Source organism: Emys orbicularis, chromosome 2 (assembly GCF_028017835.1).
Source record: "Emys orbicularis isolate rEmyOrb1 chromosome 2, rEmyOrb1.hap1, whole genome shotgun sequence".
Taxonomy (NCBI): Eukaryota; Metazoa; Chordata; order Testudines; family Emydidae; genus Emys; species Emys orbicularis.
This window is the reverse complement of record NC_088684.1, coordinates 208,637,651-208,660,550: the sequence shown is the minus strand read 5'-3', so window position 1 is coordinate 208,660,550 and position 22,900 is coordinate 208,637,651. Positions and strand designations below refer to the sequence as shown.

The 22,900-nt window shown below is 40.0% G+C and overlaps 1 protein-coding gene across 5 annotated transcripts in view; it reads right to left on the bottom strand.

The window, feature by feature from the left end:
• LRRFIP2 (LRR binding FLII interacting protein 2) overlaps nucleotides 1-22,900 on the bottom strand; it is a 111,747-nt gene that overhangs the window by 63,554 nt on the left and 25,293 nt on the right. For 2 of the 5 annotated variants that reach the window (XM_065399588.1, XM_065399589.1), the window contains exons 6-11: nucleotides 18,739-18,807; nucleotides 15,034-15,075; nucleotides 13,207-13,269; nucleotides 11,225-11,299; nucleotides 1,119-1,166; nucleotides 989-1,033 (exon numbers count right to left, since the gene is read on the bottom strand). The exons of 1 other annotated variant lie outside the window; for it this stretch is intronic. In XM_065399588.1, the coding sequence (XP_065255660.1) occupies nucleotides 989-1,033; nucleotides 1,119-1,166; nucleotides 11,225-11,299; nucleotides 13,207-13,269; nucleotides 15,034-15,075; nucleotides 18,739-18,807 (342 nt within the window). Of the gene's footprint in view, nucleotides 1-988; nucleotides 1,034-1,118; nucleotides 1,167-8,867; nucleotides 8,871-11,224; nucleotides 11,300-13,206; nucleotides 13,270-15,033; nucleotides 15,076-18,738; nucleotides 18,808-22,900 lie in introns of all 5 variants that reach the window. 2 more of the 5 variants (XM_065399590.1, XM_065399586.1) reach the window with 2 other exon arrangements.

Genomic DNA, 22,900 nt, shown 5'->3' with positions numbered 1-22,900 from the left:
ACACAGTCAAATCACCATGTTAGTTTTGTTTTGTTTTTGCAAGGTGATAGTTGGAAGAGGTAAATGTGCATCCAAAATCAGGACAAGATCTCATGTATCATATGCAGAGCAAGTGGCTTCGGGAACAAATTAAAGACTTTTAGTTATTCTTTTTATTGTCCCAAATTCTCAAAGAAGCTTAAGGCCCTCTTGTTCTAGGTGTTGTATAAATAACTGAAACACCAAATAAAAAAGTCACCACAAGGTAGAGCAGTTTGAAGTTGTCTCACCAATTTAACATTACTTAGACACACTTTTTTTGTATGTATTATTTAAAGGCGGCCAGCAAAGGAAACAAAATTGGAGGCCTGAGGGGGTTTTCTTAAAGAAAAAGTTAAAAAAACCAAAAACGAACGCAGGGGTTGTGTGTCACTTTTAACACTGGAATTTCATTCTTTGTATAGGCAGTAAGATGGAAAAAAAATCACTAGAGAACTAATGAAATGTGACATCAAAAGATCAAAAATTGAAAGTTAACCTACTGGGAAAAGAAGATTATCAGGGTTTAAATTTTCTTTTTACCAATACCTTAACTGCAATGACTAATTAACATTTTGGATAAAGAAAGCTTTTGTTAAAAAAGCAACAGCATTGCTCCTTAAATTAAGAGGGTAGAGTTGGCAATTAACATCCCTAACACTCCCTAGCAAAACCAGAACAGATGACCTTTGATATCCCTGATATTTCTAAAGTAAAACACAAGCAGAAAAAAGCCTCCTGCATTCCAGCCTATCTTGATAAAGAAATGAGCCGCAAGCCCAATTTTAAAAAAATCTTGTGGAAGTCACCTTTCAGAACATCTTCTATATTCCTATACATTTCACATTATCTGAGTCATGCAAGCTTTAGCTTTATTTTAAAATACAGCAGGAATGCATACGCAGTACTCTCAAACCACAGTCATTTGAATGCAAGTTTAAGGCAACCATGCAAATGGATGCATACAAACCAAACTAGCACTTCTTATCAAACCCGTGTTTACGGTAGGAGACACCTATAAAGAAAAGCATAATTTTTATTTAAAAAAAACTATTAACATATCAAAAGTTAGCCAAAAAGCTTTTCCACACTGTACTAACCCTATAGGTCTTAGTAGTTGCCAAAGGATCACTGTAGAGAGAAGAGGACTGTGATGGGGGGAAAAAAACAACAATTTTGGCTGCAGTACAAGGAAAGGTTTAAATCCATTGTTTTAGATTTGCAATGAAGCTCTCGAAACTTAATGAAACAGGTAAAACTTAGATCTAGTACAATAACATTTTAAATAAACCATACACCTTGACGTACAAAAGTCTATAATATGCTAATTGAAAAGAGTTAGTATTTCTATGGTAAAAAAGTGGCAAGAAAAAAAAGCATGAGACAGAGGACTGGATGGCTCGGTCATGCAATTTCTCCCCTTGGTACGAATATAAATCTGACCAAAGTCTACAATAGACAGAAATTATCCTCTGATGGTAGACCAGAAGTTTATTATTTGCATTATGATAGCACTTACAGTCCCCTATCATTGATCTGGGCCCTATCATACTATGCTCTGTACAGGGCATGTGTAAAAAGTTCCTGGTTTCAGAGTTCTGCTACTAAAGAAAAGACAGCCATCTATCTGTATAGTAGCTGTTTGAGATGTGGGTGCAGACACTTATTCCACTCAGGTGTGTGCACGCCCCGTACACAGAAGCTGAAGAACTTTGCCTAGCAGTACCCGTAGGGGTGGTGCTCATGGCCTCTGGTCTCTAAGCCCCTCTCCTGGTTATTTAAAAGGCAGTGTCACCCCGATCCCCCCAGTTCCTTCGCACCGAGCATCAAGAGATGGGACTCTTATACAGAAAGCACCATGGGTGAGTTGTGGAATACACATCTGCATCCATATCTCAAAGAACAGTAGTTATCGTCCAGGTAGGTAACCATCTTTTCATCTTTGATTGGTTCAGTCGTGTATTCCACTCAGGTGATTCACAAGCTATATCAGTGGGAAGTGGGCTCAAAATCTATTTAAAGAACAACTGCAGAACTGCCTTCCCAAAGTTTGCATCTGATGTAAATGGAACCATAATAGCATAGCACTTGGTAAAAGTACATACACAGGAGACTAGGTGCAAATGTCCAATATCAAAACATCATTGATAAATATGATTGATGTCGCTTGAGCCCTAGTTGAATGAGCCCATAGTCTTTGTGGAGCCTGAACTACTCCATATGCTGTCATAATACAGGACGTTATCTGGAAATAGTCTGTGTGGAGACCACGTGATCCTTCATCCTGTCTGCATAGGAGACAGAAAGAAGTTGAACAAATAAATGGTTTAGTCCTCTCCAAATAAAAAGACACATCGTCTCATAGCCAACAAATGAAGGTGCTGCTCTTCTGCACTTGAATGTGGCGGCTTAGGAAAGAATATCGGTTATTTGGTTAATGTGAAACTACTTTATACAAAAATTTAGAATGCAGCCCTGGGACTACTGAGTCTTTGAAAAACTGAGTAAATGAGTGGCTCTGCCATTAAAGCCTGCAGCTTACTTACTCTTCCTGCAGATGTGAAAACATGACAGGCGCAGGAGAGAGGGAGAACAAGTTGCCAGGGGCTCAAACAGAGAACCCATAAGGGCAGCCAGCACAATATTAAGGTCCCACAAAGGAACTGCTTCTTTCACCAGTGTGAAAAAACCAAATGATTCCTTAGACACCTTACTACTACAGAGTTTGAAAAAATTGACTTCCTTTGGATCGGAGTATGGAACGTCGAGATCACTGCTAAGTGGATCCTCAATGAACTGAGACACATACCGGAGGACTGAAGGTGTAATAGATGCTCCGAAATGCCCTGAATGCGGGCTAGCATCAGTTGATTCCCCTCGGCCAATGACCAAACCAAAAACCGTTTCCACTTGGCCAAATAGGTAGCTCTAATGGAGGGTCTTCTACTATTGAGTAGCACTTGTTTTACAGCTTCCAAACAGCATTGTTCCTCTTCATCTAGCCATGCCATGAGCTGCAGATTACTTAATGATGGAAATCAAACTTGAGTTAGTAGGTTGGGATAAAGAGAAAGAGATATGGGATGTCGAACAGGTAGACTGAGGAGGTCGGATAAACAACTTTGTCTTGGCCAACTTCATGCAATAAGAATTAGTTTGGAATGATCCAGCTTCAGTTTGAGAATAAGCTGAGAAACAAGTGGGATTGGGGAAAAGGAATACATGAGTGCTAGTCCCCAATTCAGGTGGAAGGCATGAGTTAAGGAGCCTGGACTGAGACCCACTTGAAAGCAAAATTGAAAGCACTTCTTGTTATCTCATTACAAACAGGTCAATAGCCAAGATGCCCTATTCTGCGAAGATGGACCTCAGCAAACTGATCTTCAGAGACTATTCACGATTCTTGGAGAAATTCCTGCTGATGTGATCAGCCAAATGATTCTGGACCTCTGGTAAATGAGATTCCATGTCTTCGCCTCCATATTTAAGCATCTCAGGATGAATGCCATCCAAATAAGGTGACTTCTTGTTTTTCCATCTTCTGCAATGCTTTTTTTACTTCTTCGATTTTTACCTCAGATAAATCATGAGACCTAGATATAGATGTATCATTGTTAAATTCCAGTCTTTTAATTGGTTCTGGTTGGTTTAGCACGTCTTTGAAGTGTTCCACCCATCTAATTTCTTGTTCCTCCAGTGTTTTCAACATTTCTCCTTGTTTCCCTTTCACTGGGACACTTCTGAATTTTGATCCATATCCTATTAACTGTTTCAGGATCTTGTATGGTTTCTTTACCCTTATTCTTCAGCTTCATTAGCCTTACTTTCTATCCAATTTCGCTTATCTTTTTTGCATTGTTTCTTTACTGCTTTGTCAAGGTTTCTGTAGGTTTGTTTTGTTTCATCAGTTACATGTTTTAGTACTAGAGCCTTTTGTTTTCTTTTGTCTATAATTGTCAATGTTTCTTTTGAGATCCACTATTCTTTATTGCTTCCTCTCCTTCTACCAATTATCTTTTCAGCTGCTTCTAGCATAGCTGTTTTGAAAAGATCCCAAAATATGGACGGAGGAGAAAGTGCCGGAAGAATGAACCCTCGGTATCATAAGCAAGTTACCAAAGAAAGGTGATCTAAACAACTGTTCAAATTGGAGGGGAGTAACACTTTTATCTGTCACAGGAAAAGTATTAGCAGCAGTCCTCCTGAACAGAAAGAAAGGAAAGATGGATACCATCCTACGTGAACAACAATCTGGATTTAGAGAAGGGAGTTCGTGCACTGTCATTATTTTCACCGAGACGGATTATTGAGAACACAATTGAATTCCAAGGCAGCCTTGCCATCAATTTTGTGGACCTTCAAAGGCATTCGATAGTGTAAACAGAGAAACAATGTGGAAAATTGTGTAACAATATGGAATTCCAACAAAATTAATTATGAAGGCATTCTACACGAACTCAAAATGCTGAATTAAAATGGAAAATGGATTGAACAAGCCATTCAACATCAAGACAGGTGTAAGGTAGGGGTGCATCCTGTCTCCTTTTTTGTTTATGCTAGTCATCGACTATGGATTAAAACAATGGCCTAAAATGGAACAATTCAAGGCTATTTGATCTAGACTTTGCTGACAACATCGCTCTTATCAATGAAGATGCCAACAGACTACAAAAATGGACAAACCAAGTAAAAAGTAATGGAGAAGGTAGATTTGAGATACAATGCAAAGAAATGTAAAGTCATGTTAATGGGGACTATAGGGACAGAAATCAAAATCAAAAGACGAGAAACTGGAGAAGGTGGACAATTTTACATATCTTGGAAGTACCATCAGCCAAGATGGTACTAGTTCCGAGGAAAGAAGAAGAAGAAGAAGAAGAATCGGGAAGGCAAACGTTGCATTTGGAAGACTCAAAAACATCTCCCTCAAAACAAAACTGAACATGTACAAATTGTTATCACCATCACAACATATAGCAGTGAGACATGGCAATTTACCAAGAAAGATACGCAAAACCTGGATGCATTTAATCACAAAATGTCTGAGAAGAATATTGTGAACAACATATAGAGATAGGAAGACAAATGAAGTCAGAAAAATTACTGGACAAGGTACCCTCTCACAAATAATCTACAAAAGAAGACATCAGCGACTGGGACATGTGCTGAGAATGGAAAAAGAATGCTTTCCAAATACCGCCCTTGAACGGAAGCCAGAAAACGCAAGAAGAAAGAGAGGAAGACCACGAATAACATGGAAACGAACAGTTCTGAATGACATCAAGCACTTCAACATAAAATGGGAAGATTTGGAGAGAAGGGCAGTTGACAGGCAAGGATGGCAAGTGTGGTTAGCCCAATGTGCAGCAAAGCACGGGATGGACTAAGGTCTAAGTCTAAAGGTAAATGAGTGGCTGTGGGAATGTTGCTCTCCTTCATGCAGCACTGCCAAAATTTTATTGCTTCCTGACAAAGCTGGTTGGACCATACTCCTCCCTGCTTGTCCACATAATACATTGTGGTGTTATTAGTAACTATATGAAACAGTGTCCTTGATCTGTGACCAAAAAGCTCTGCATGCATTGTAAGCAGGGCTTTGGAGTGGAGCCCGGAGCTGGAGCGCGGACCAGTAGGTTTTTGCCCGGAGCCGGAGCGGAGCCGGAGCAATTCAAAAATTTGATTGCTCCAAATCCCTGATTGTAAGTGCCTCAAAGCTCCAGGATGTTGATACAAAGGGACGCTTCCTGTTCTGTCCACAAACCTTGAACCTTCAATGTCCACAGGTGCACTCCCCTACTTAGCATGGATGCATCAATAACTATGGTCCTGTCCAGAGGAGGATGGGCAAAGGAATCACCCTCACCAATATTGATCTGATCTGTCCACCGCTGTAGGGACTTGAGGATGGCAGTGGCACCTGCAGTAGGCCATCTAGAGAATACTTAGTCCTGCCATGAGTGCAGGGGACTGGACTAGATGACCTCTCAAAGTCCCTTCCAGTCCTATGATTCTATGATCTAGTGACTGACAATTCAGGCGATATACCAACTTCAACCAGCTCTACAGAGGACAAAGGCGCAATCTTGCAAGCTGGACCATAAATTCATGCCACATTATAGCCTAGCAATCTCAGGCATACATGTATCATAGTTGAAAGATGAGAGCAGAGCCACATGCATAGGTGACAAACTTCTTAAAATTGTTCATTAGGCAGAAACAACCTCAAACTCAGATTCTAGTAGGGCCCAATGAATTTGATTTTTTGTGTTGGTATTAATGTTGACATCTCTTTGTTCAAAATCAGATCCAGATGATCAAAGAGATGTAACGTGAACTGAACATGACAGAGGATTTGGTCTCTGGACTTGCCCCTCACTAAACAATCATCCAGGTATGGAAAAACGTGAATTCCTCTTTTGCTGAGATATTCTTCTACAACAGTCACACATTTGTTAAATACCCGTGGAGCCAAGGAAAAAGGGAAGCATAGTGTACTGATAATGCAGACCGGTTACTACAAATCTGAGAAACCTCCTATGGCTTGGGAAAATAGCCACATGGAAGTAAGTATCCTGAAGATCGAGGGTGGCAAAACAGATATTGTGATTCAAAGTGGGGAGAGTAGTAGCAAAGATAACCATGAAGAATCTCATGTAGTAGATGTATTTGTTGAGACCGCGGAGATCAAGGATAGGTCTCACCCCTGCCTTGGACTTGGATCATGAAGGATCATGAATAGAATCCCTTTCTCCGATTCTGAAGGGGAACCGCCTCTTTAGCCCCTGAAGCCTGGAGAGTCTGCACCTGCTGCAGGAGCAGAGATTCGTGAGGGGGTCCCCAATAAGGGACAGGGTGGGAGAGTGGGAAGAAGGAACTGAATGGCATAACCCAGTCCCAGAGTGCCTAAGACACACTTGTCCACGGTTATTGACTCGCAAGCCCTGTAGACATGTGATAGCCTGCCCCAAGATGGGAAAGAAATTACTTGAAGCTTGGTAACTGGAATGTAAACCTTGAAGAGTTAAATTGACTGCTTGCCTGAAACTGATTGAAGACAGGCTGAATGGTTGAAATTGAGGCCATAAGACCTTCACCTTCATGATGCGCGTCCCTCCTGTGTAGTGGGATAATTCAACCTAAAGAACCACTGAGGTCATGCTGTTGCCCTGGGAAGCAAAGCCTCTTTATTGCCTGAGTAAAAATCCCCAATGAACGCAATGTATCTCAAGAGTCCTAAACAGAATGTAGTGTTTCATCAATTTTCTCCAAAAACAAAAAAAATCAATCAAAAGGTAAGTACTCAATCATCTATTGAACCTCAGAAGCTATACCAGAGTTCTGCAACCATGATGCCCTTCTCGTTGTTACAGTAGAGGCCATAACTCTAGAGGAAGCATCTGTCATGTCCAAAGCGGACTGTAGTGATGTCTTCACCACTAGATGGCCTTCCACAATGAAAACCTTAAAACTCTTCTCCGGAGGATTCTGGCAACTGATCTGTAAATTTTGCTATCACTTCCCAATTATAAATTATATAATTTTATAATTCAATAAAAGTACTTGCTGATTGGCAACACACATTTCTAAGGATGAAGTAGAATAAATTTTCCTCCCTGAATAGTCCAGTCTTTTACAGCCCTTGTCCTTTGGTGTCGACTTGCATCTCTCCACCTTAACCTCTCATTAGCTGCCCTTACCATAAGAAAGTTAGGTGCTGGATTTGAACAGAAACACTCAATCATTCACGGGCATGCAGTACATTTTATTGTGGGCGGTAACATCTCTGGGGTGTTCCATAGAGTCTTGGCAGATTCCAGGATCAGTTCATTTATTGGGAGAGCCACTCTCCCGAGTTGAGGACTGGAGAATATCCAACAATTTATGGGTGTTTTCCTGAACAAACGCAGCCTGATTACCCAAGCCTGAAGCAAGCTGAACCAATGGACTCTCCTGTGGTGCTTGTAACAACGGCTTAGGCTGACCCAGTTTAGCAGGAGCAACCCCCTTCTGTGGCTGCAGCACTGGAGGTTCAGCAGGAGAGGCTACCAGCAGAATAAGTGACTTCACTCTGGATTAAGCCAAGGATCAGGACCTTACTAACCATGGAACTTCCCAGAGGCTCAGAGGAAGCCACTCTGGGTAGGGGTATCGTGTGGGTGGTCACAAACCTCCTCCCTGCTATGAAAGCAGTGCCAATCTCAGTACTGATCGTGATGCTCAATGACCACCAAGAGCAGTATCAAGAAGGTGAGGGAGAGGAGGAAGATGTCTCTGAGCCCAACCTTGAAGAACTTTCCAAGTAGTCCAGAGGTATTGGAGGAGCCACACCCTGGGAAGGGCCTGTAAACGTCCAGACTCATCCAAAGTTTGGAATGTAGGATGCATCGTTACCAATAAAGATAAAGCAGTTGGAGCTTTAAGGAATGATAGAGGCCTCACACTTGGTACAGGAGCAGACATCAGTACTGGAGTTCAAGCTGGCACCAGTCACACAGATGCAGTGTGTGCTGGAGTCATCATCAGCAACAAAGACAGTACCCTGTGCTGACAAGCCCCTGGGTATCAAAAAGGCAGGCAACCTCAACACTACACCCTGAATTGGAGGAGTCGCAGAAGACGGTGCCGACAATAACAAGTCTGCAACCAGATGGGGATGACGACACCGAAAAAGCCATCACAGCTTAACATTCCTGAATTAGTGGAGAGTCAGGAACAGACAGGCTAATCAAGTCCAATGCTGCCTGATACACCACAGGAGTTGAAAGAGTCAGTGCAGACACTGACACCATCAGTACTGGACTCAATGGATGCCCCACGGATGATATTAGAGTCAATGGTATGGAGTCCACTTGCTTTTGTCTCAATATCAGAGAGCAGCCCTGCTCTCTCACATACCGGATAAATCATGGTGCCAATCTGCAATCCTCTTAGAAGGGGAGGAATCTCTCTTAGCTCTGGAACAGCCCCAGTCTGTTTTATGACTGTTCTTTACAAATACCAGAGGGAGAAGAACAGTCTCTCTTCCTCCTGGGAGAGGAATCCAAATGTGGCCAAACAGCCCATGTCAGCTCCGATGCCCTTGGGCATGGGAGCTGACATTGTGGAGGTCCCTAATTGTGAAAGCAGGCCTCATGGCCTGCTCCAGAAGGTACTACTTCAAGCAAAAGTCTCTGGCCATATGATTTCTCTCGAACTCACAGATGGAACAACTTTCTTTGATGTGCCCTTCCTCAAGGCACAACTAATAGAGTATTGGGGTCACTACTCGGGACAGTTACTCCACATTACAGGCAGTGTTTAATCCCTGGAGAGGGCATCACAATGGGCAAAATCCCATCTATTAATAAACTAAAACTAAGGGTACTACTAACTAAACCAAATACAAGTAACTATATGGGGGGGGGGGGGAGAGTCACATACAGCCCTGTGAAACAAAGCGTGAGGTAAAAAACACATTGAGCACTCTGATTCAAGCCGGAAGCAGGGCCGGATTAACTCTCCTGTGGGCCTGGGGCTATTAGATTTTGTGGGGCCACTGTATACAAGTCTTTTTCCTAATTTAAAACTAAATGATCACAATTATAGCATCGAGGCTATTAACGCTATACTAAACTTGCCTTTTAATTAACAAAGCCATTCTGTGGTTACATTTCAGTCTTAAAACATGTAGAATGTAGTTAATTCAAAATAGCCTACTTCTTACCTTAGAACAGCTGGTTATATTAGTTTCTTTCTATGAGGGAGTTTGGGTGCAGGAGAGGGCTCCAGGCTGGGGCAGAGTGTGGGGGTGCAGGAGAGGGTGAGGGGAGTGGGATCTGGGAGGGAGTTTGGTGCAGGAGGGGATTCTCACTTGGGGCAGTGGGTTGGGGTGCAGGAGGGGATGCAAGGTGCAAGCTCCAGCTGGGAGGCGCTTACCAAGGCAGCTCCTGGCTGGCAGCGCAGCAGGGCTCAGGCAGGCTGCCTGCCTGCATGCCATGGCCCCACGCTGCTCCCGAAGCAGCCGGCTGCTGGCATGTGTCTGCGCACCCCTGGGGGGGGGGGGAGGGGACAGCATGTCTCCGTGCACTGTCCACAAGTGCCACCCCGGCGGCTCCCATTGGCCGAGCTGCAGGGATGGTGCTGACGGTGGGGGCAGCACAAGGAGCTGCTCCTCCCCCCCAAGGGGCCGCAGAGATGTGCCAGCAGCCAGCCGCTTTCGGGAGCGGTGTGGGGCCACGGCATACAGGCAGCCTGCCTGACCCCTGCTGCGCCACTAGACTTTTAGCGGCCCGGAGATTGTGATCGACTGGCAGCAGCTCCAGGATCGACCCGTCGACTGTGATCGATGGGTTGGTGACCACCGAATTGTATATGACTATGGATTTATTTTTGCCTTTGCCAGAGGCCCTGGGCTGCAGCCCCTAAAGCTCCTGTGTTAATCTGGCCCTGTCTGGAGGCAGTAAGAAGGAACTGAGAGGGGTCAGTGTGGTGCTGCCCTCAAATAGCTAAGGGGCAAGAGGGCACAAGTTTCACCCCTACGGGTATTAGTAGGCAAAGTTCTCTGGCTTTGGTGCGCACATACCTGAGTGGAATACACGTCTGTAACCACTCAAAGCAGCACAAGAAGTGTCACATCTTGGGAAAGTCTGTTGGGCTAGTTACGAACTTGAGTATTAATGTTTTTCCAAGATAAGGAAAGATGAGCAGAAAAGTTTTATTTTTAATACCAATTTATATTTATGAAGCTGTAAAGAGGTTGGATCAAGTAAAATAGACTAATCATAAGGGCTTATGATAAATAACAGAAAGGTTATTTAATTTAGGCACATTTCACAAATCAAAATAATTATTTTACAGAAAATTATAAAAAATTGAACTTTTTGCCTCTCATTATTCTGAATGATTTCCCTAGTTTGCCTGGGCAATTCAGTAAAGCTGGCCTTGAAAAGCACATAAGTAAACTTAAAACTCAATTTAAAATCAAACATATAGTAATAATTCATGACCTAAACTACTTAAAATTTATCTCAAAACTTGCAGGAAACAAAACTGCTTCTATGTTATTCATCAAGCTCTACAGTGACAGAAAACAGTCCCTCATAAATTAATCTGAGCAGCAATGTTAAAAACTAAGCAAGCATTTCAAGTTATGCTAATATTAGTTTTAATACTCCAGAATCTTAAGAGGAAAAAAACATGCATCATAATTAAGCAGAAACCAAAGTACCCGAGTATGGTAGGAAGAGATTGGTTTGCTATGTCTAAGGCTGCTATAATTCCTTTGGTCATGGTAAAATCCACTCTGTAAAAAATAAAAAATTGTACATAAAGTTATTGTGAACACGAATTAAACCACAATGATGCCCAGACATCCCCAAACTTGTAAACAGACATTAAAAGTTCTCTCTCATTTTTTTAGGGCCAGGGCTCAAAATTGGTGCAATTTTCTGAAGGAAAAATGGCACTTTTAAAAAAAAAAAAAAAAAAAAAAAAAAGAGTACTCTTTAAAAAATTATGGAAAATGCTGACATTTAAAAAATGCCTCATCCAGCCAGGAGAAAAAAATATGGGTTTGTTTTTTGCCCCACGCAAAACCGAGGAATGTCCCTGAAAAACCTGACAAGTGAATAATTATTACTTCAAAATCTTGACAACGTCAAATAATAAATCAGAACACATTTATGCTTATTTGTTTAATCTGTTTCCATTAGATAATTTGTTGAATCAGAATTTGAAAGAGAGAATTCATAAGTATGTAATAGTCTGTATCTTCACTACATCTTCAAAACACTAGTGAAAATATTTAATAAACCAGGCACCAATCCGGCAAACACATAAGCATATGCTTAACTTTACAACTGTGAATAGTCCCACTGACGCTCACTAGTGGAGTTAAATGTGCTAAGTGTGTGAAGGATCGGGGCCTATCTTTCTTACACCACTGTTCTCAGAGAAAACCACATTGAAAGCTTATTGATTACATTTCTGATCATCTATATTGTGGAACTTAGCCCCCTACTTTCTTAACTATAAAAGTGTGTGTGTTTAAAGGGATCAAAAAGCACTGATCTATATTTCCATTGGAATCAGTGCAACTCAATGGGGAATAAAGAACAATATATGCACATCCCTTTGCCAAATTGGCTATATCTGTGCGCATGCACGCACAAAGAGACAGCATGCAAGAGCACATGTATTGGGATGTAGCAAATTGTGGCTCTTTGGAAAGAGTGGCATTTTGAAAAATGTGGCAGAAACTATACAGTGCTGTGAAAATAAGAAAATATTTCAGTAGTGAGAGAAAAATATGGATTCAAGGTGGGATTTTTCAAAGGTGGCCTAACTGGCCTAACTCTGTGCCCATTTAATCAATGACTCATTTATCAGGGCTGGGACCTTTCGAAAATACCATCCTAAATATATGTATTTTTTAATTAAAGATTTCCTGTGAATATCTTATTTTTTAAATTGTATACTTGGACATTCTACAACCGCTTTCTGGAGATCACAATAATCCCAACATCTTTTTCAAAAAAGTCACTGATACGGTGTCAAATGTTAATGGCAAACCTTACCTGCACAACAGAATTTAAGCTAAAGACACTCCCCGACTTCCGGAACAGAACACTTGCGTAACACCTTGCATAACTCGAATTTTGCGTAAGTCGGAAACGTATCTCCCACCATTACGCTAAAAAAAAAAAAAAACCCACTCCTATTTCTAGCTTACACAACTTTTTCTGTAAGCTAGGATTTGTGTACATCGGGTTTACGTAACTCGGGGAGCAGCTGTACTCACTACTGATAGATCTACAGGGGGGTAGATATGAAGTAGGTTCCTCTGTCCCCACAGAGCAAATGAAATGAAATCAAATGAAAAAGCTGAAAATAAATTTTCATCCACAAGTATTACTATTGCAAATATTTCCAAAAGCTTAGCAAAGACCTCTTTGTATAGGATTTAAATTCTGCTCTGAATAGTACACACAATTCTGCTGACATGATTGGAGTTGCAATCAATTCAGATTTGGTATGGGCCAAATTCAGAGCAGAATTTGGCCCATACCATCACATAGATCACCTAGATTTCTTTTACTATAACGAAGACATGCATAGCCCCAGTATAGTAAACATATATAGAATTTATTTGTAAAGGACCCTCTGTACTTATTTGGTATTTCATAACAAATATTGCATGAGAACACTAACCAAGAGATCTTTATGGGAACTAGAAGACTTCTTTATTCCAAGAGAGTCATTGTAAGCAGGATTCTATAAGTAAAAATTTAGAAAGTAAAAACTAACCAACAACAGCATCTTCAACACCAGAGCATAATAAAAGAAGGAACATGCAATTCTTAACAAAACGCTTACTATTCTAGAGGAGCATGGCCATAGAAAACACTGACCTACCTACTGAGAGGAATGGGGACTGGGCCAAAATACCAGACGCAGGTTGCTCATATCACTAAACCCAAAAGAAGGGTCAGATGAGTGTGACTGCAACTTTACCTGTCTTGAGTTATCCAGTAAAGACAACCAGTGTTCAATGTTCACAATACACCTCTACCCCGATATAACGCTGTCCTCGGGAGTCAAAAAATCGTATTGCGTTATAGGTGAAATCGCGTTATATCGAACTTGCTTTGATCCGCCGGAGTGCGCAGCCCTGCCCCGGAGCACTGCTTTACCGCGTTATATCCAAATTCGTGTTATATCAGGTCGCATTATATCGGGGTAGAGGTGTAGTTCTCAAAAAGGTAAAATGTGCAAAATTGAAAAAATAAGCTTAAAACAAAAGTATATTAAGAGTTTATTCCTTTCACTTACTTAATCTATTTCATAGTTTATTCAAAGTTTATGGGTGTTAATTTAGTTTCTGGTTTGTTTACAGGTTCATGTTAGTAACAAAAATGTTTGATTCCTGTCTCTGCTTAAAAGGGATCTGCACAAACCCAGTTCAACATACTTCTGAGCAGGAATGGTAAATGAGATCATTTTTTAAATTAAGGGATAAAATACCCTGATCCCTGTGTTTGAGAATTTAAGATTTTTTGGGCTTGTTGTATCTAGTCCTTATGATTTTGTGACCCAAATGTAACCGATACGATCTTTTCTTTCTGCATTTACAGAGAGTCTGGATCAAGAGGCATGAACTACTTACAGCCCAAGACTCAGTAGCAGCAGATCAACTAGTCTTGGCCCCAAATCCTTGCTGCACAATGGCAAGCCCTGACAGGCCAGGGCTCTGTGTTGTGTGAACTTCCTCTGTAGTATTTGCCTCAGGATTATTTGCCCCGAACTGATGTATGAAGTGCCTTCCTGTCATCAGAACACCTCTCCTTCTAGTGTATACTCTATGTACATTTTTTTTTTTTTTAAACAGATTTCCTACCATTCCAAATACCACTTCTGTCCCACTGATATAAGCAACTTTGCGAGTCCTAGTGTATATGAGCCGACAGATCACCCCACTATTTTAGGACCATGCAGCAGCCAGTATGGGCGCAGGGTTCTGCCTAGGTGGAACAAGTTGCAAGATCAGGACATTAGCAGCTATCATAAAGTAGTATATTTTCATACACATTAATTGTATATTAGTTTTTGAAAATGTATGTTTCCTCAGTCTAATTTGTATGCCAAGTTAAATGGAAGTAATATTTTTTAAATGGCAGAGAAGTAGAAAAGACTTTAAAGGACCCCAATATGCCAATACCATGCTCTTCAGAACAGTAATTGTAATGCTATTATAATATTACCCAAAATAGAAAGTAATTTAACAATGAATGACACATACAGATGGTTATTTAGATTTAAAATTGTATATTCTATAACTTCATTTTTTGTCAGAAAAGTAGTTATACATGCACCCTTCCAAAATAGTTACATTTGTAATCATATCCTAACTGAGAACACAGTAGGCAAGATCAATTTAGTGATAATTTTTTAAGAGCTCACAATCATTCAAAATTAATGTGATCAGGTCTTTTAAAAGTAGCCATTATTCATATAGAGACATGCAAATTATCTACGTACTGAGAGTGAATGTCTTGTAGCTCTATCCTTCACCCCATCACACTAAAAAGGTATGGAAAACCAATGGTGAAGAAAGAAGAATTTCAGAATGCCAAGACAACAGGAAATCAGGACAGAAAGAAATAAAAATCTAAAATGTTTATATCAATAAAGCAGTAGTCAAAAATTAAGAGGATTAAGAGAATCACAGATTTACTGAGTACAACAGTCAAAATTCACACTAAGGAATATTATGCATCACAAACTGGCATTTTTGAGGGAAAATAGATTTTTTAAAAATCAGAATGGCTATTTCTTAGCACACTGCTAAAAATGTGCAAATTTCTGAAAAGTAGGGCTGTCGATTAAATGCAGTTAACGCACGCCATTAACAAAAAAATCAATCGTGATTAATCGCACCGTTAAACAATAGAATATCAATTGAAAATTAATAAATATTTTTGGATGTTTTTCTACATTTTCAAATATATTTATTTCTATTACAACACAAAATACAAAGTGTACAGTGCTCACTTTATATTATTTTTATTACAAATATTTGCACTGTAAAAATGATATAGTATTTTTCAATTCACCTCATACAAGTACTGTAGTGCAATCTCTGTCGTGAAAGTGTAACTTACAAATGTAGATTTTGTTTGTTTGCTACATAACTGCACTCAAAAACAAAACAATGCAAAACTTTAGAGCCTACAAGTCCACTCAGTCCTACTTCATATGAAGGGACATACGAATCTTTGGCGCATCTAGCATGTAAGTATCTTGCGATGCCGGCTACAACAGTGCCATGCAAACACCTGTTCTCACTTTCAGGTGACATTTTAAACAAGACGTGGGCAGCATTATCTCCTGCAAATTTTAAGCAAACTTGCTTGTCTGAGCAATTGGCTGAAGTAGATTTGTTGGTTCTAAAGTTTTACATTGTTTTATTTTTGAATGCAGTTATTTTTTGTACATAATTCTACATTTTTTAAGTACAACTTTCATGATAAAGAGATTGCACTACAGCACTTGTATTAGGTGAATTGAAATATACTATCTTTATCATTTTTACAGTGCAAATATTTGTAATTAAAAAATATAAAGTGAGCACTGTACAGTTTGTATTCTGTGTTGTAACTGAAATCAATATATTTGAAAATGTAGAAAACATCCACAAATATTTAAATACATGGTATTCCATTATCATTTTACAGTGCGATTAATCGCTCGATTAATTTTTTTAATCGCTTGACAGCCCTACTGAAAAGTGAGATGATTTGTGACAACAGTCAGCTAGCCCTACATGACCAGTTTTCATACTGCTTGAATATCAGAACTTTAAATATTTACACAAATTCTGTTACAACAGCTGTATGAGAATGCGGAAACACTCTGGAAAATGACTCACTCCATAATAATACTATTGTAGTTGTAGGGTTCCGTGCTTACTGTCTCGCAATACCAGACATCAAATTTGCTCAACTTACAGATAAGAAAATATTTTTTTAAGTGTTAGTCTTGGGATGTAAAAGTAAATCTGTGTTTTCTGGGTTATAAATTTTTCAAGATTCCACAACTGTAACTTAGTTAACCAATCTGTTGGTGATGCATAAGCCACAAAAGCATCCAGGTCCCTATTCTATGGATGTTGGCTTTGCAATGCTGTCAGAAATAAAAATTTATTCTTGCTAGTGAAGCAAGCAGATACAGATTTTTAGTACTCATAGGAAGCAGAACTGTTGAGAATGCTGGTGTTATTTAAGTGTCACTTTTCTGACTGTACCAGGAATTTAAAAAATGGAAATTGGTTTCAGAACCTTTCTATACACCAGTTGTTCCCAAACTTGTTCCTGGCGGGGCCGGCCAGCTTGTGTACCTGCCGCGTCCGCAGGTTCTGCTGATTGCAGCTCCCAGTGGCCGCGGTTCGCTGCTCCAGGCCAATGGGAGCTGCTGGAAGCTATACACTATTAATGCTACAACTGAAGCCAAAACTTGTGTTTTTTTTTTTCATTAAGATGTTTAAACTGCTTAGAGGAGACTTATAAGGATAACCTCTTGGTTGTTAATTTGATTCTCTGAATATTTGTCTTCCCACCCAGACTCAGGTCTGGTTTTCTTTTTAAGCTGCACCATTTTAACTAAAAAAGTGTTATTTTAAATGCAACACATGGAGACAGATCAGACTGAAGAGTACTGTTGCCATCAAAACCCTATATATGGGATTAAAGTTACGATTTAATCACGGGTATTTTTAGTAAAAAGTCATGGACAAGTCAGGGGCAAGAAACAAAAAGTGACTTCTACCAAAAAATATCCCCAACTAAATCTTAGGTGCTGGGGGGGCAAGAGGGGGGGCAGCCACTGCTGCTCCTGGACCGCTGCTCCGCGACAGCACCCGGGACCAGTACTGGAGCAGCGGCCGGTGCGGCTGACCCCAGGGCCACCCCAGCTGCTCAGGCAGCCCTTGGGTCAGCCGCACCAGTTGCTGCAGAAGTCCCAGAGGTCCCAGAAAGTCACAGAATCCGTCACCTTTGTGAAAGACTCACAGCCTTAATCATAATTAAAGCTACAATTTAATCACAGGTATTTTCAGTAAAAGTCATAGACCGGTCAGATGTAAGAAACAAAAAAATCTCTCCCCGTGACCGGTCCATGACTTATACCATAAATACTCATGATTGAATCTTTTTTGGGGGGGATGGAGGGGACGTGCAGCACCAGCTGCTGGGAAGGGGAGAGCCCCAGGGGCCTGCTGCCGCTTTGGCAGCTGCCATGGGGGAAGCCCCAGGGGGCCAGCCACTGCTCCAGCTGCCCTGGGACCACTGCCAGGAGCCACCTAGCTGCATCAGGTCCTGTCAGCCCCAGGATTGCTCCGCAGGCGGTCCCCAGGTCCAGCCACATCGGCTGTTGCTCAGGCAGTCCCTGGGACCAGCTGCCCAGGGCCCCAGAGTAGCAGCCCATGCAGCTGGCCCCGGGGCCGATGCTGCTCCAGGCGGCCGACTGCAGAACCGCTGCAGCAGCAGCCGGTGTGGCTGTCCCCAGGGCTGCCTGAGCGGCCCAGGGGTCAGCCACACTTATTGCTGCAGAAGTCACAGAGGTCGCAGAGAGTCACAGACTCTGTGACTATCCCGACCTCTGTGACAAACACGGAACCCTAATCATAATTCATCAACAATTCAACAACTTCAGAAAACATTAAAATCTGCATATAAACATTACAGATAAAATTGTCTAAGCTAGAATAATAGTTATTCTTTATTTTCTTATTTCAGCCCAGATCATGGGACTAAAAGTGCAGTATCTACCCCAAAAAGATATGGCTTGAGCAATCTACAAATTGAAGCTTGAAGCAGTCTCCTGCCAAAAGCTCCAGCAGAGAAACTGCATTTAATTTAATGCAGTGGTTTTCAAGCTTTGTCATCTCAACACATTTCTGTTGAGGAACTGGAAGACCACCTCTTCCCACAACAATGTTCCCACATTGGTTTGCTGAGCCAAAACAAAACTTAAGCCACAGATTTCTTAGAGCCTTCAAATACATTTTCACTGGAAGAAAGCTGTATTATACGAACACCACACTCCAGTAACTACTGTTCTCCATTAAAATAATGTGTTCTAGCTGAAATAAGTGCTCAGTATTTTATTACTATTTTTGATCAGTAGGCACACAAAATGTTATATTACATGAACAAGTCAAAACATGCTCATTTCCAGGTTACACACCGCAAGATCTCTCCTTCTGGAGGCGCTTGTTCTGCTGCTATGAGACCCACTGACATCCAAAGATGAACTCTTAGGAATTAAATTGTAGAAGATTATGAATTTCAAATATATACACAGTAAATAAATTCAAAATAAAAAACTGCTTTTAACGTAGAGATATATATAAATCTGTACTCAATGCATGGTGAGCAGCGTAATAAAGCTAATTTTATGCACTAGGAATGACAGTATAATTTAAGAGTGAGTTGTGTGAGTACACTGACAAGTACTATGGATGACCATCTCATGTGCTATTTCTAACCATACTAGTTTGTGCTTTCTTTAATTGTGTTTTATTTCTTATAGAATGAGAAATAACATGACTGCTTTGAGCAAATTATTTTCTCTTTGGAAAAGATGAAGAAAGGCTAATGTTTATCTACCAAATTAGTTTCTCTAATTTCTGGTGTGCTTAGGTGCATTTATTAATGCTTTTTATCATGGAATACATTCATATACACTTTTCAAAAATACAGCATAAGACGACCTGCATACATATTATATGTGCACATGTTTTATCTTATATTAATTTAACATCTAGCACTTCTGTTTTCTCATTAAGTACCTCAATTTCTTTGCCTCACTTATAATCTATAAATACAGTTTTACAGCAATTTCATATAAAAGTCCCAGTGACATTTTATACCAAAAGGTAAGTTATACCATATTACAGATATTAACTTTAAAACATGACCAAACATATAAAGGAGACCAACATTCTCGATGGTTTTGAATGTAAAATATGCCATTATTAATCTCATTTAGGGCACAATTTGGCAAAGCACTTAAATAGTGTGGTAGCCCTAGCCCCATGAGTATGTAGACCCAGGCTCTGAGACTCACTACCATTGGCTGCGTAGACTACATGAGCACTATCATAATATAAATAATAAAAGCGAAGACGACTTGTTCTTATTTTCTGACATTTGGTACCTAGTCATCTTCTAGCTTCTAATGATAACAACAAGATTTAAGTTTGTATTCCAAAAAGAAGAGTCAGAGATGGTCTGCTTTAGAGAAAAGCATATTGAATATTAACCTCATAAATGAAGTGTTGTTTGCATTAACTGAGGAACCAAGCTTGACTATTCTTAAGCGTGAAAGGGATTAGATTTTTATCGGTACATGTCACTAAACATTGATTTCATTGTACACACAAAAATAGACAAAAATATTTCCATCAATATTAATAAAAATGTAATGATAGGCAAAGTAAGAAAAATGCTGCTTGGGAACTTATTAGATTTTGATTTAGGGATATTTACTTTGTATATTTTGACATGTGATATTGTCTATTTGAGTTTTAATCGTTAGAAACCTTTAGTTTTTAAGCCTCAACATCTACTATCGTTAAATAATTATTGTCTGACCCCTCCATACTCTGACCCTCTCCCATAATTTCCTGCAACTGTGAAAATTAAAATAAAATACAAAATATGCGTAAAGTTATGACTTTTAAGCAAGTATGAACACAAATGGATAAAACTAGAAAAACAGTTTAAAAACAGTTCTGTTGAAATTATGAAAAGAAAAATCAAATTCTGCCAAGCCTATTTTGTACAGAATTTATGTAATTACATTTACACATATACATACATATGTCTATTATAAGTAATTGATGGAAAACAGGTATATCAATGTATATTGCAACAATACTTTATCAAATGTTTGACTAAAATCCATTTACCACACAGTTATCACTTTCTCAGTAGTAAACTTCTAGTCATTTTTGAAAAATGTCAACTTTCTCTGACAAGATCTGTTCTTTGTAAACTCACATTGACAATTTCTTAGGTTCCAGTTCTGTCCACACAGTAAGTTGCTTTAAAAAAGTTTACTGAGATTGAAGTTAACCATTAGTCTGTAATTAGCCATTTCACTCCCTTAATATTGACATTACAATGTTCCTCTTTCAGTTTTCTAGAACTCTTCTCTCTTATAGAGTGATGAAAACAGAAAAGCTAATAATTAGATAAATAATTTATTTAATATTACAACTGAGGTGAATCATACTTAAGGATCTTCACAGTATTACTGGATATAAGAAAAGCTAAAGAAATTTTTTTTTTGAAGATACAAAATGCTCTGATGGAGAATTGATTTTCAGCTCTAAACACTGCCCCTTTCCTGCTTTTGTCTGAGTCTGGGGGGAAGTCTGTCATAAGACTGGGGGGAAAGGATGGTCAAGGAAATGGAAACAGATTGAAGGAAAAGAGCTGTAGATGTTGGTGAACTGCCACACACACCAGCATTACAAAATTGTTCTCTATGGAGCTGACGCCAGTGAACAGAATAGCTTGCAAGTCTCTTTTGGGTGGGCTGCTGCTAAAAGTGAATGATGAAGTAACTTAAGAATGCATGTTCTCCACTTCTGCAAGAGTGCAAAAACAGAACATAGGAACACCACACAGATCTCTCTCAAGTGTGAAAGAAAAGCCACCATAGGAAAGAAGGAGAGAAAAATGCAAGGGTAAAGAAGTAGATTTGAGCGGTAAGAAGTGAGTAGAGAACTAGAAGAGAGGGAAGCAACTCTTAGGCTATGGCTACACTGGCGCTTTACAGTGCTGCAACTTTCTCACTCAGGGGTGTGAAAAAACACCCCCCTGAGCACAGCAAGTTACAGCGCTGTAAAGCACCAGTGTAAACAGTGCTCCAAGCTAATCCCCTCGGGGAGGTGGAGTACCTGCAGTGCTGGGAGAGCTCTCTCCCAGCGCTGGCGCCGCGACCACACTCGCACTTCAAAGCGCTGCTGCGGGAGCGCTCCCACGGCAGCGCTTTGGAGTTTCGAGTGTAGCCATGCCCTTAGGGTAGAGGAAGAGAAGGTGAGAGGGAAGTGGAAGGGAAACAAAGAATGAATGAGAAAGGAAGAGGAGGGGGAGAAAAAGAAGGTAGAAAAGCAGCAAAGAGAAGAGAAGGAAGAGGCGAGGGAACGAGGAGAAACATTTTTAGAACGACTTTTCTTTCAAAAGCACTACCACCTAAACTAAGCATTCTAAGCAGTTATCAAGAGCAGCTTTGAATCCGACCTCAGTGCACAGCTGATGAGTGCTAGCAGCTACAGACACAGCTTGAATTATCTTAATGTACAGATAACATACATGTACATGACTATGCAAGCTTATAATTCTCAGCACTTGTTTGGGAGAAGAACATGTGATGCTCAAGTACAATGACTTGACCTAAGTTTTAAATACTGTCTATTTAAAGTTGTACTGTACATGTGCTAACACCAGGAGGGATAAAAATCAATGATTTACACACACACAAAAATCAGATTTTTTTTATTTAAATCAGATTTCTTTGATAAAATGCCTTTTGAGGAAAAAACTTATCTAAATAGTTTTAGATAAGATACATTATAGCTCAAAGATATCTCATCATGGAATAGGGATTATAGATTCTAATTCGATAGTATGAGACAAACTCATGTAATGTTTAAGAAAAGTTTTGTAAACGAGTTCCACTAGTTCATGAATTAGGGCAATCCTGTGAGGCTCCAGGGGCTTCTGTATATATTATTTAGGTTAATCTTTCTATCTACCCAATGGGGCTCAGTCTAGAAGATACCATCAGAGATCCTTAGTTTTGGAGTTCGCAAACTGTGGATTTGTGTCTCCAGAGATAACAGGCTTGTTAACAGCAAAAATGTTATTTGAAAACATACATAAATAATATACAGAGGTGAGAAATAACAGACCTCAACCCTATTGTCCCTCTGCAAATTTGTGTACACTGAGTCAATCCCTTACATCTCTCTAAAAGTGCAAAGTTGCAAAAAGTTCAATGAATAGAAGATTGTTGGGGGCGGAATAGATCTGGACAAGGAGAAGTCGTCTGGAGATAAATGTGAGAAGGGAAGGACAGGCAGTAGAAAACAAAAGTGAAACTGTTTGAGCAGCGTATTCCAGAAGTCTTGAGGTCTTTCTGAGTGTAGCCTTCATTGATCTGAGATCTACCATACCATTCTCTCACTAGAAGGGAAAACCTATAATGGCAGCAGGCCGTAAAAGAGACCCAGTTTGGGAATATTTTAATGAAGTTCCTCTACCTGTGGGTAAGACAGGCATGCATGCAAAATGCAAACAGTGCAACAAAGAAAAACTTGAATGTTTAATTAAAATCA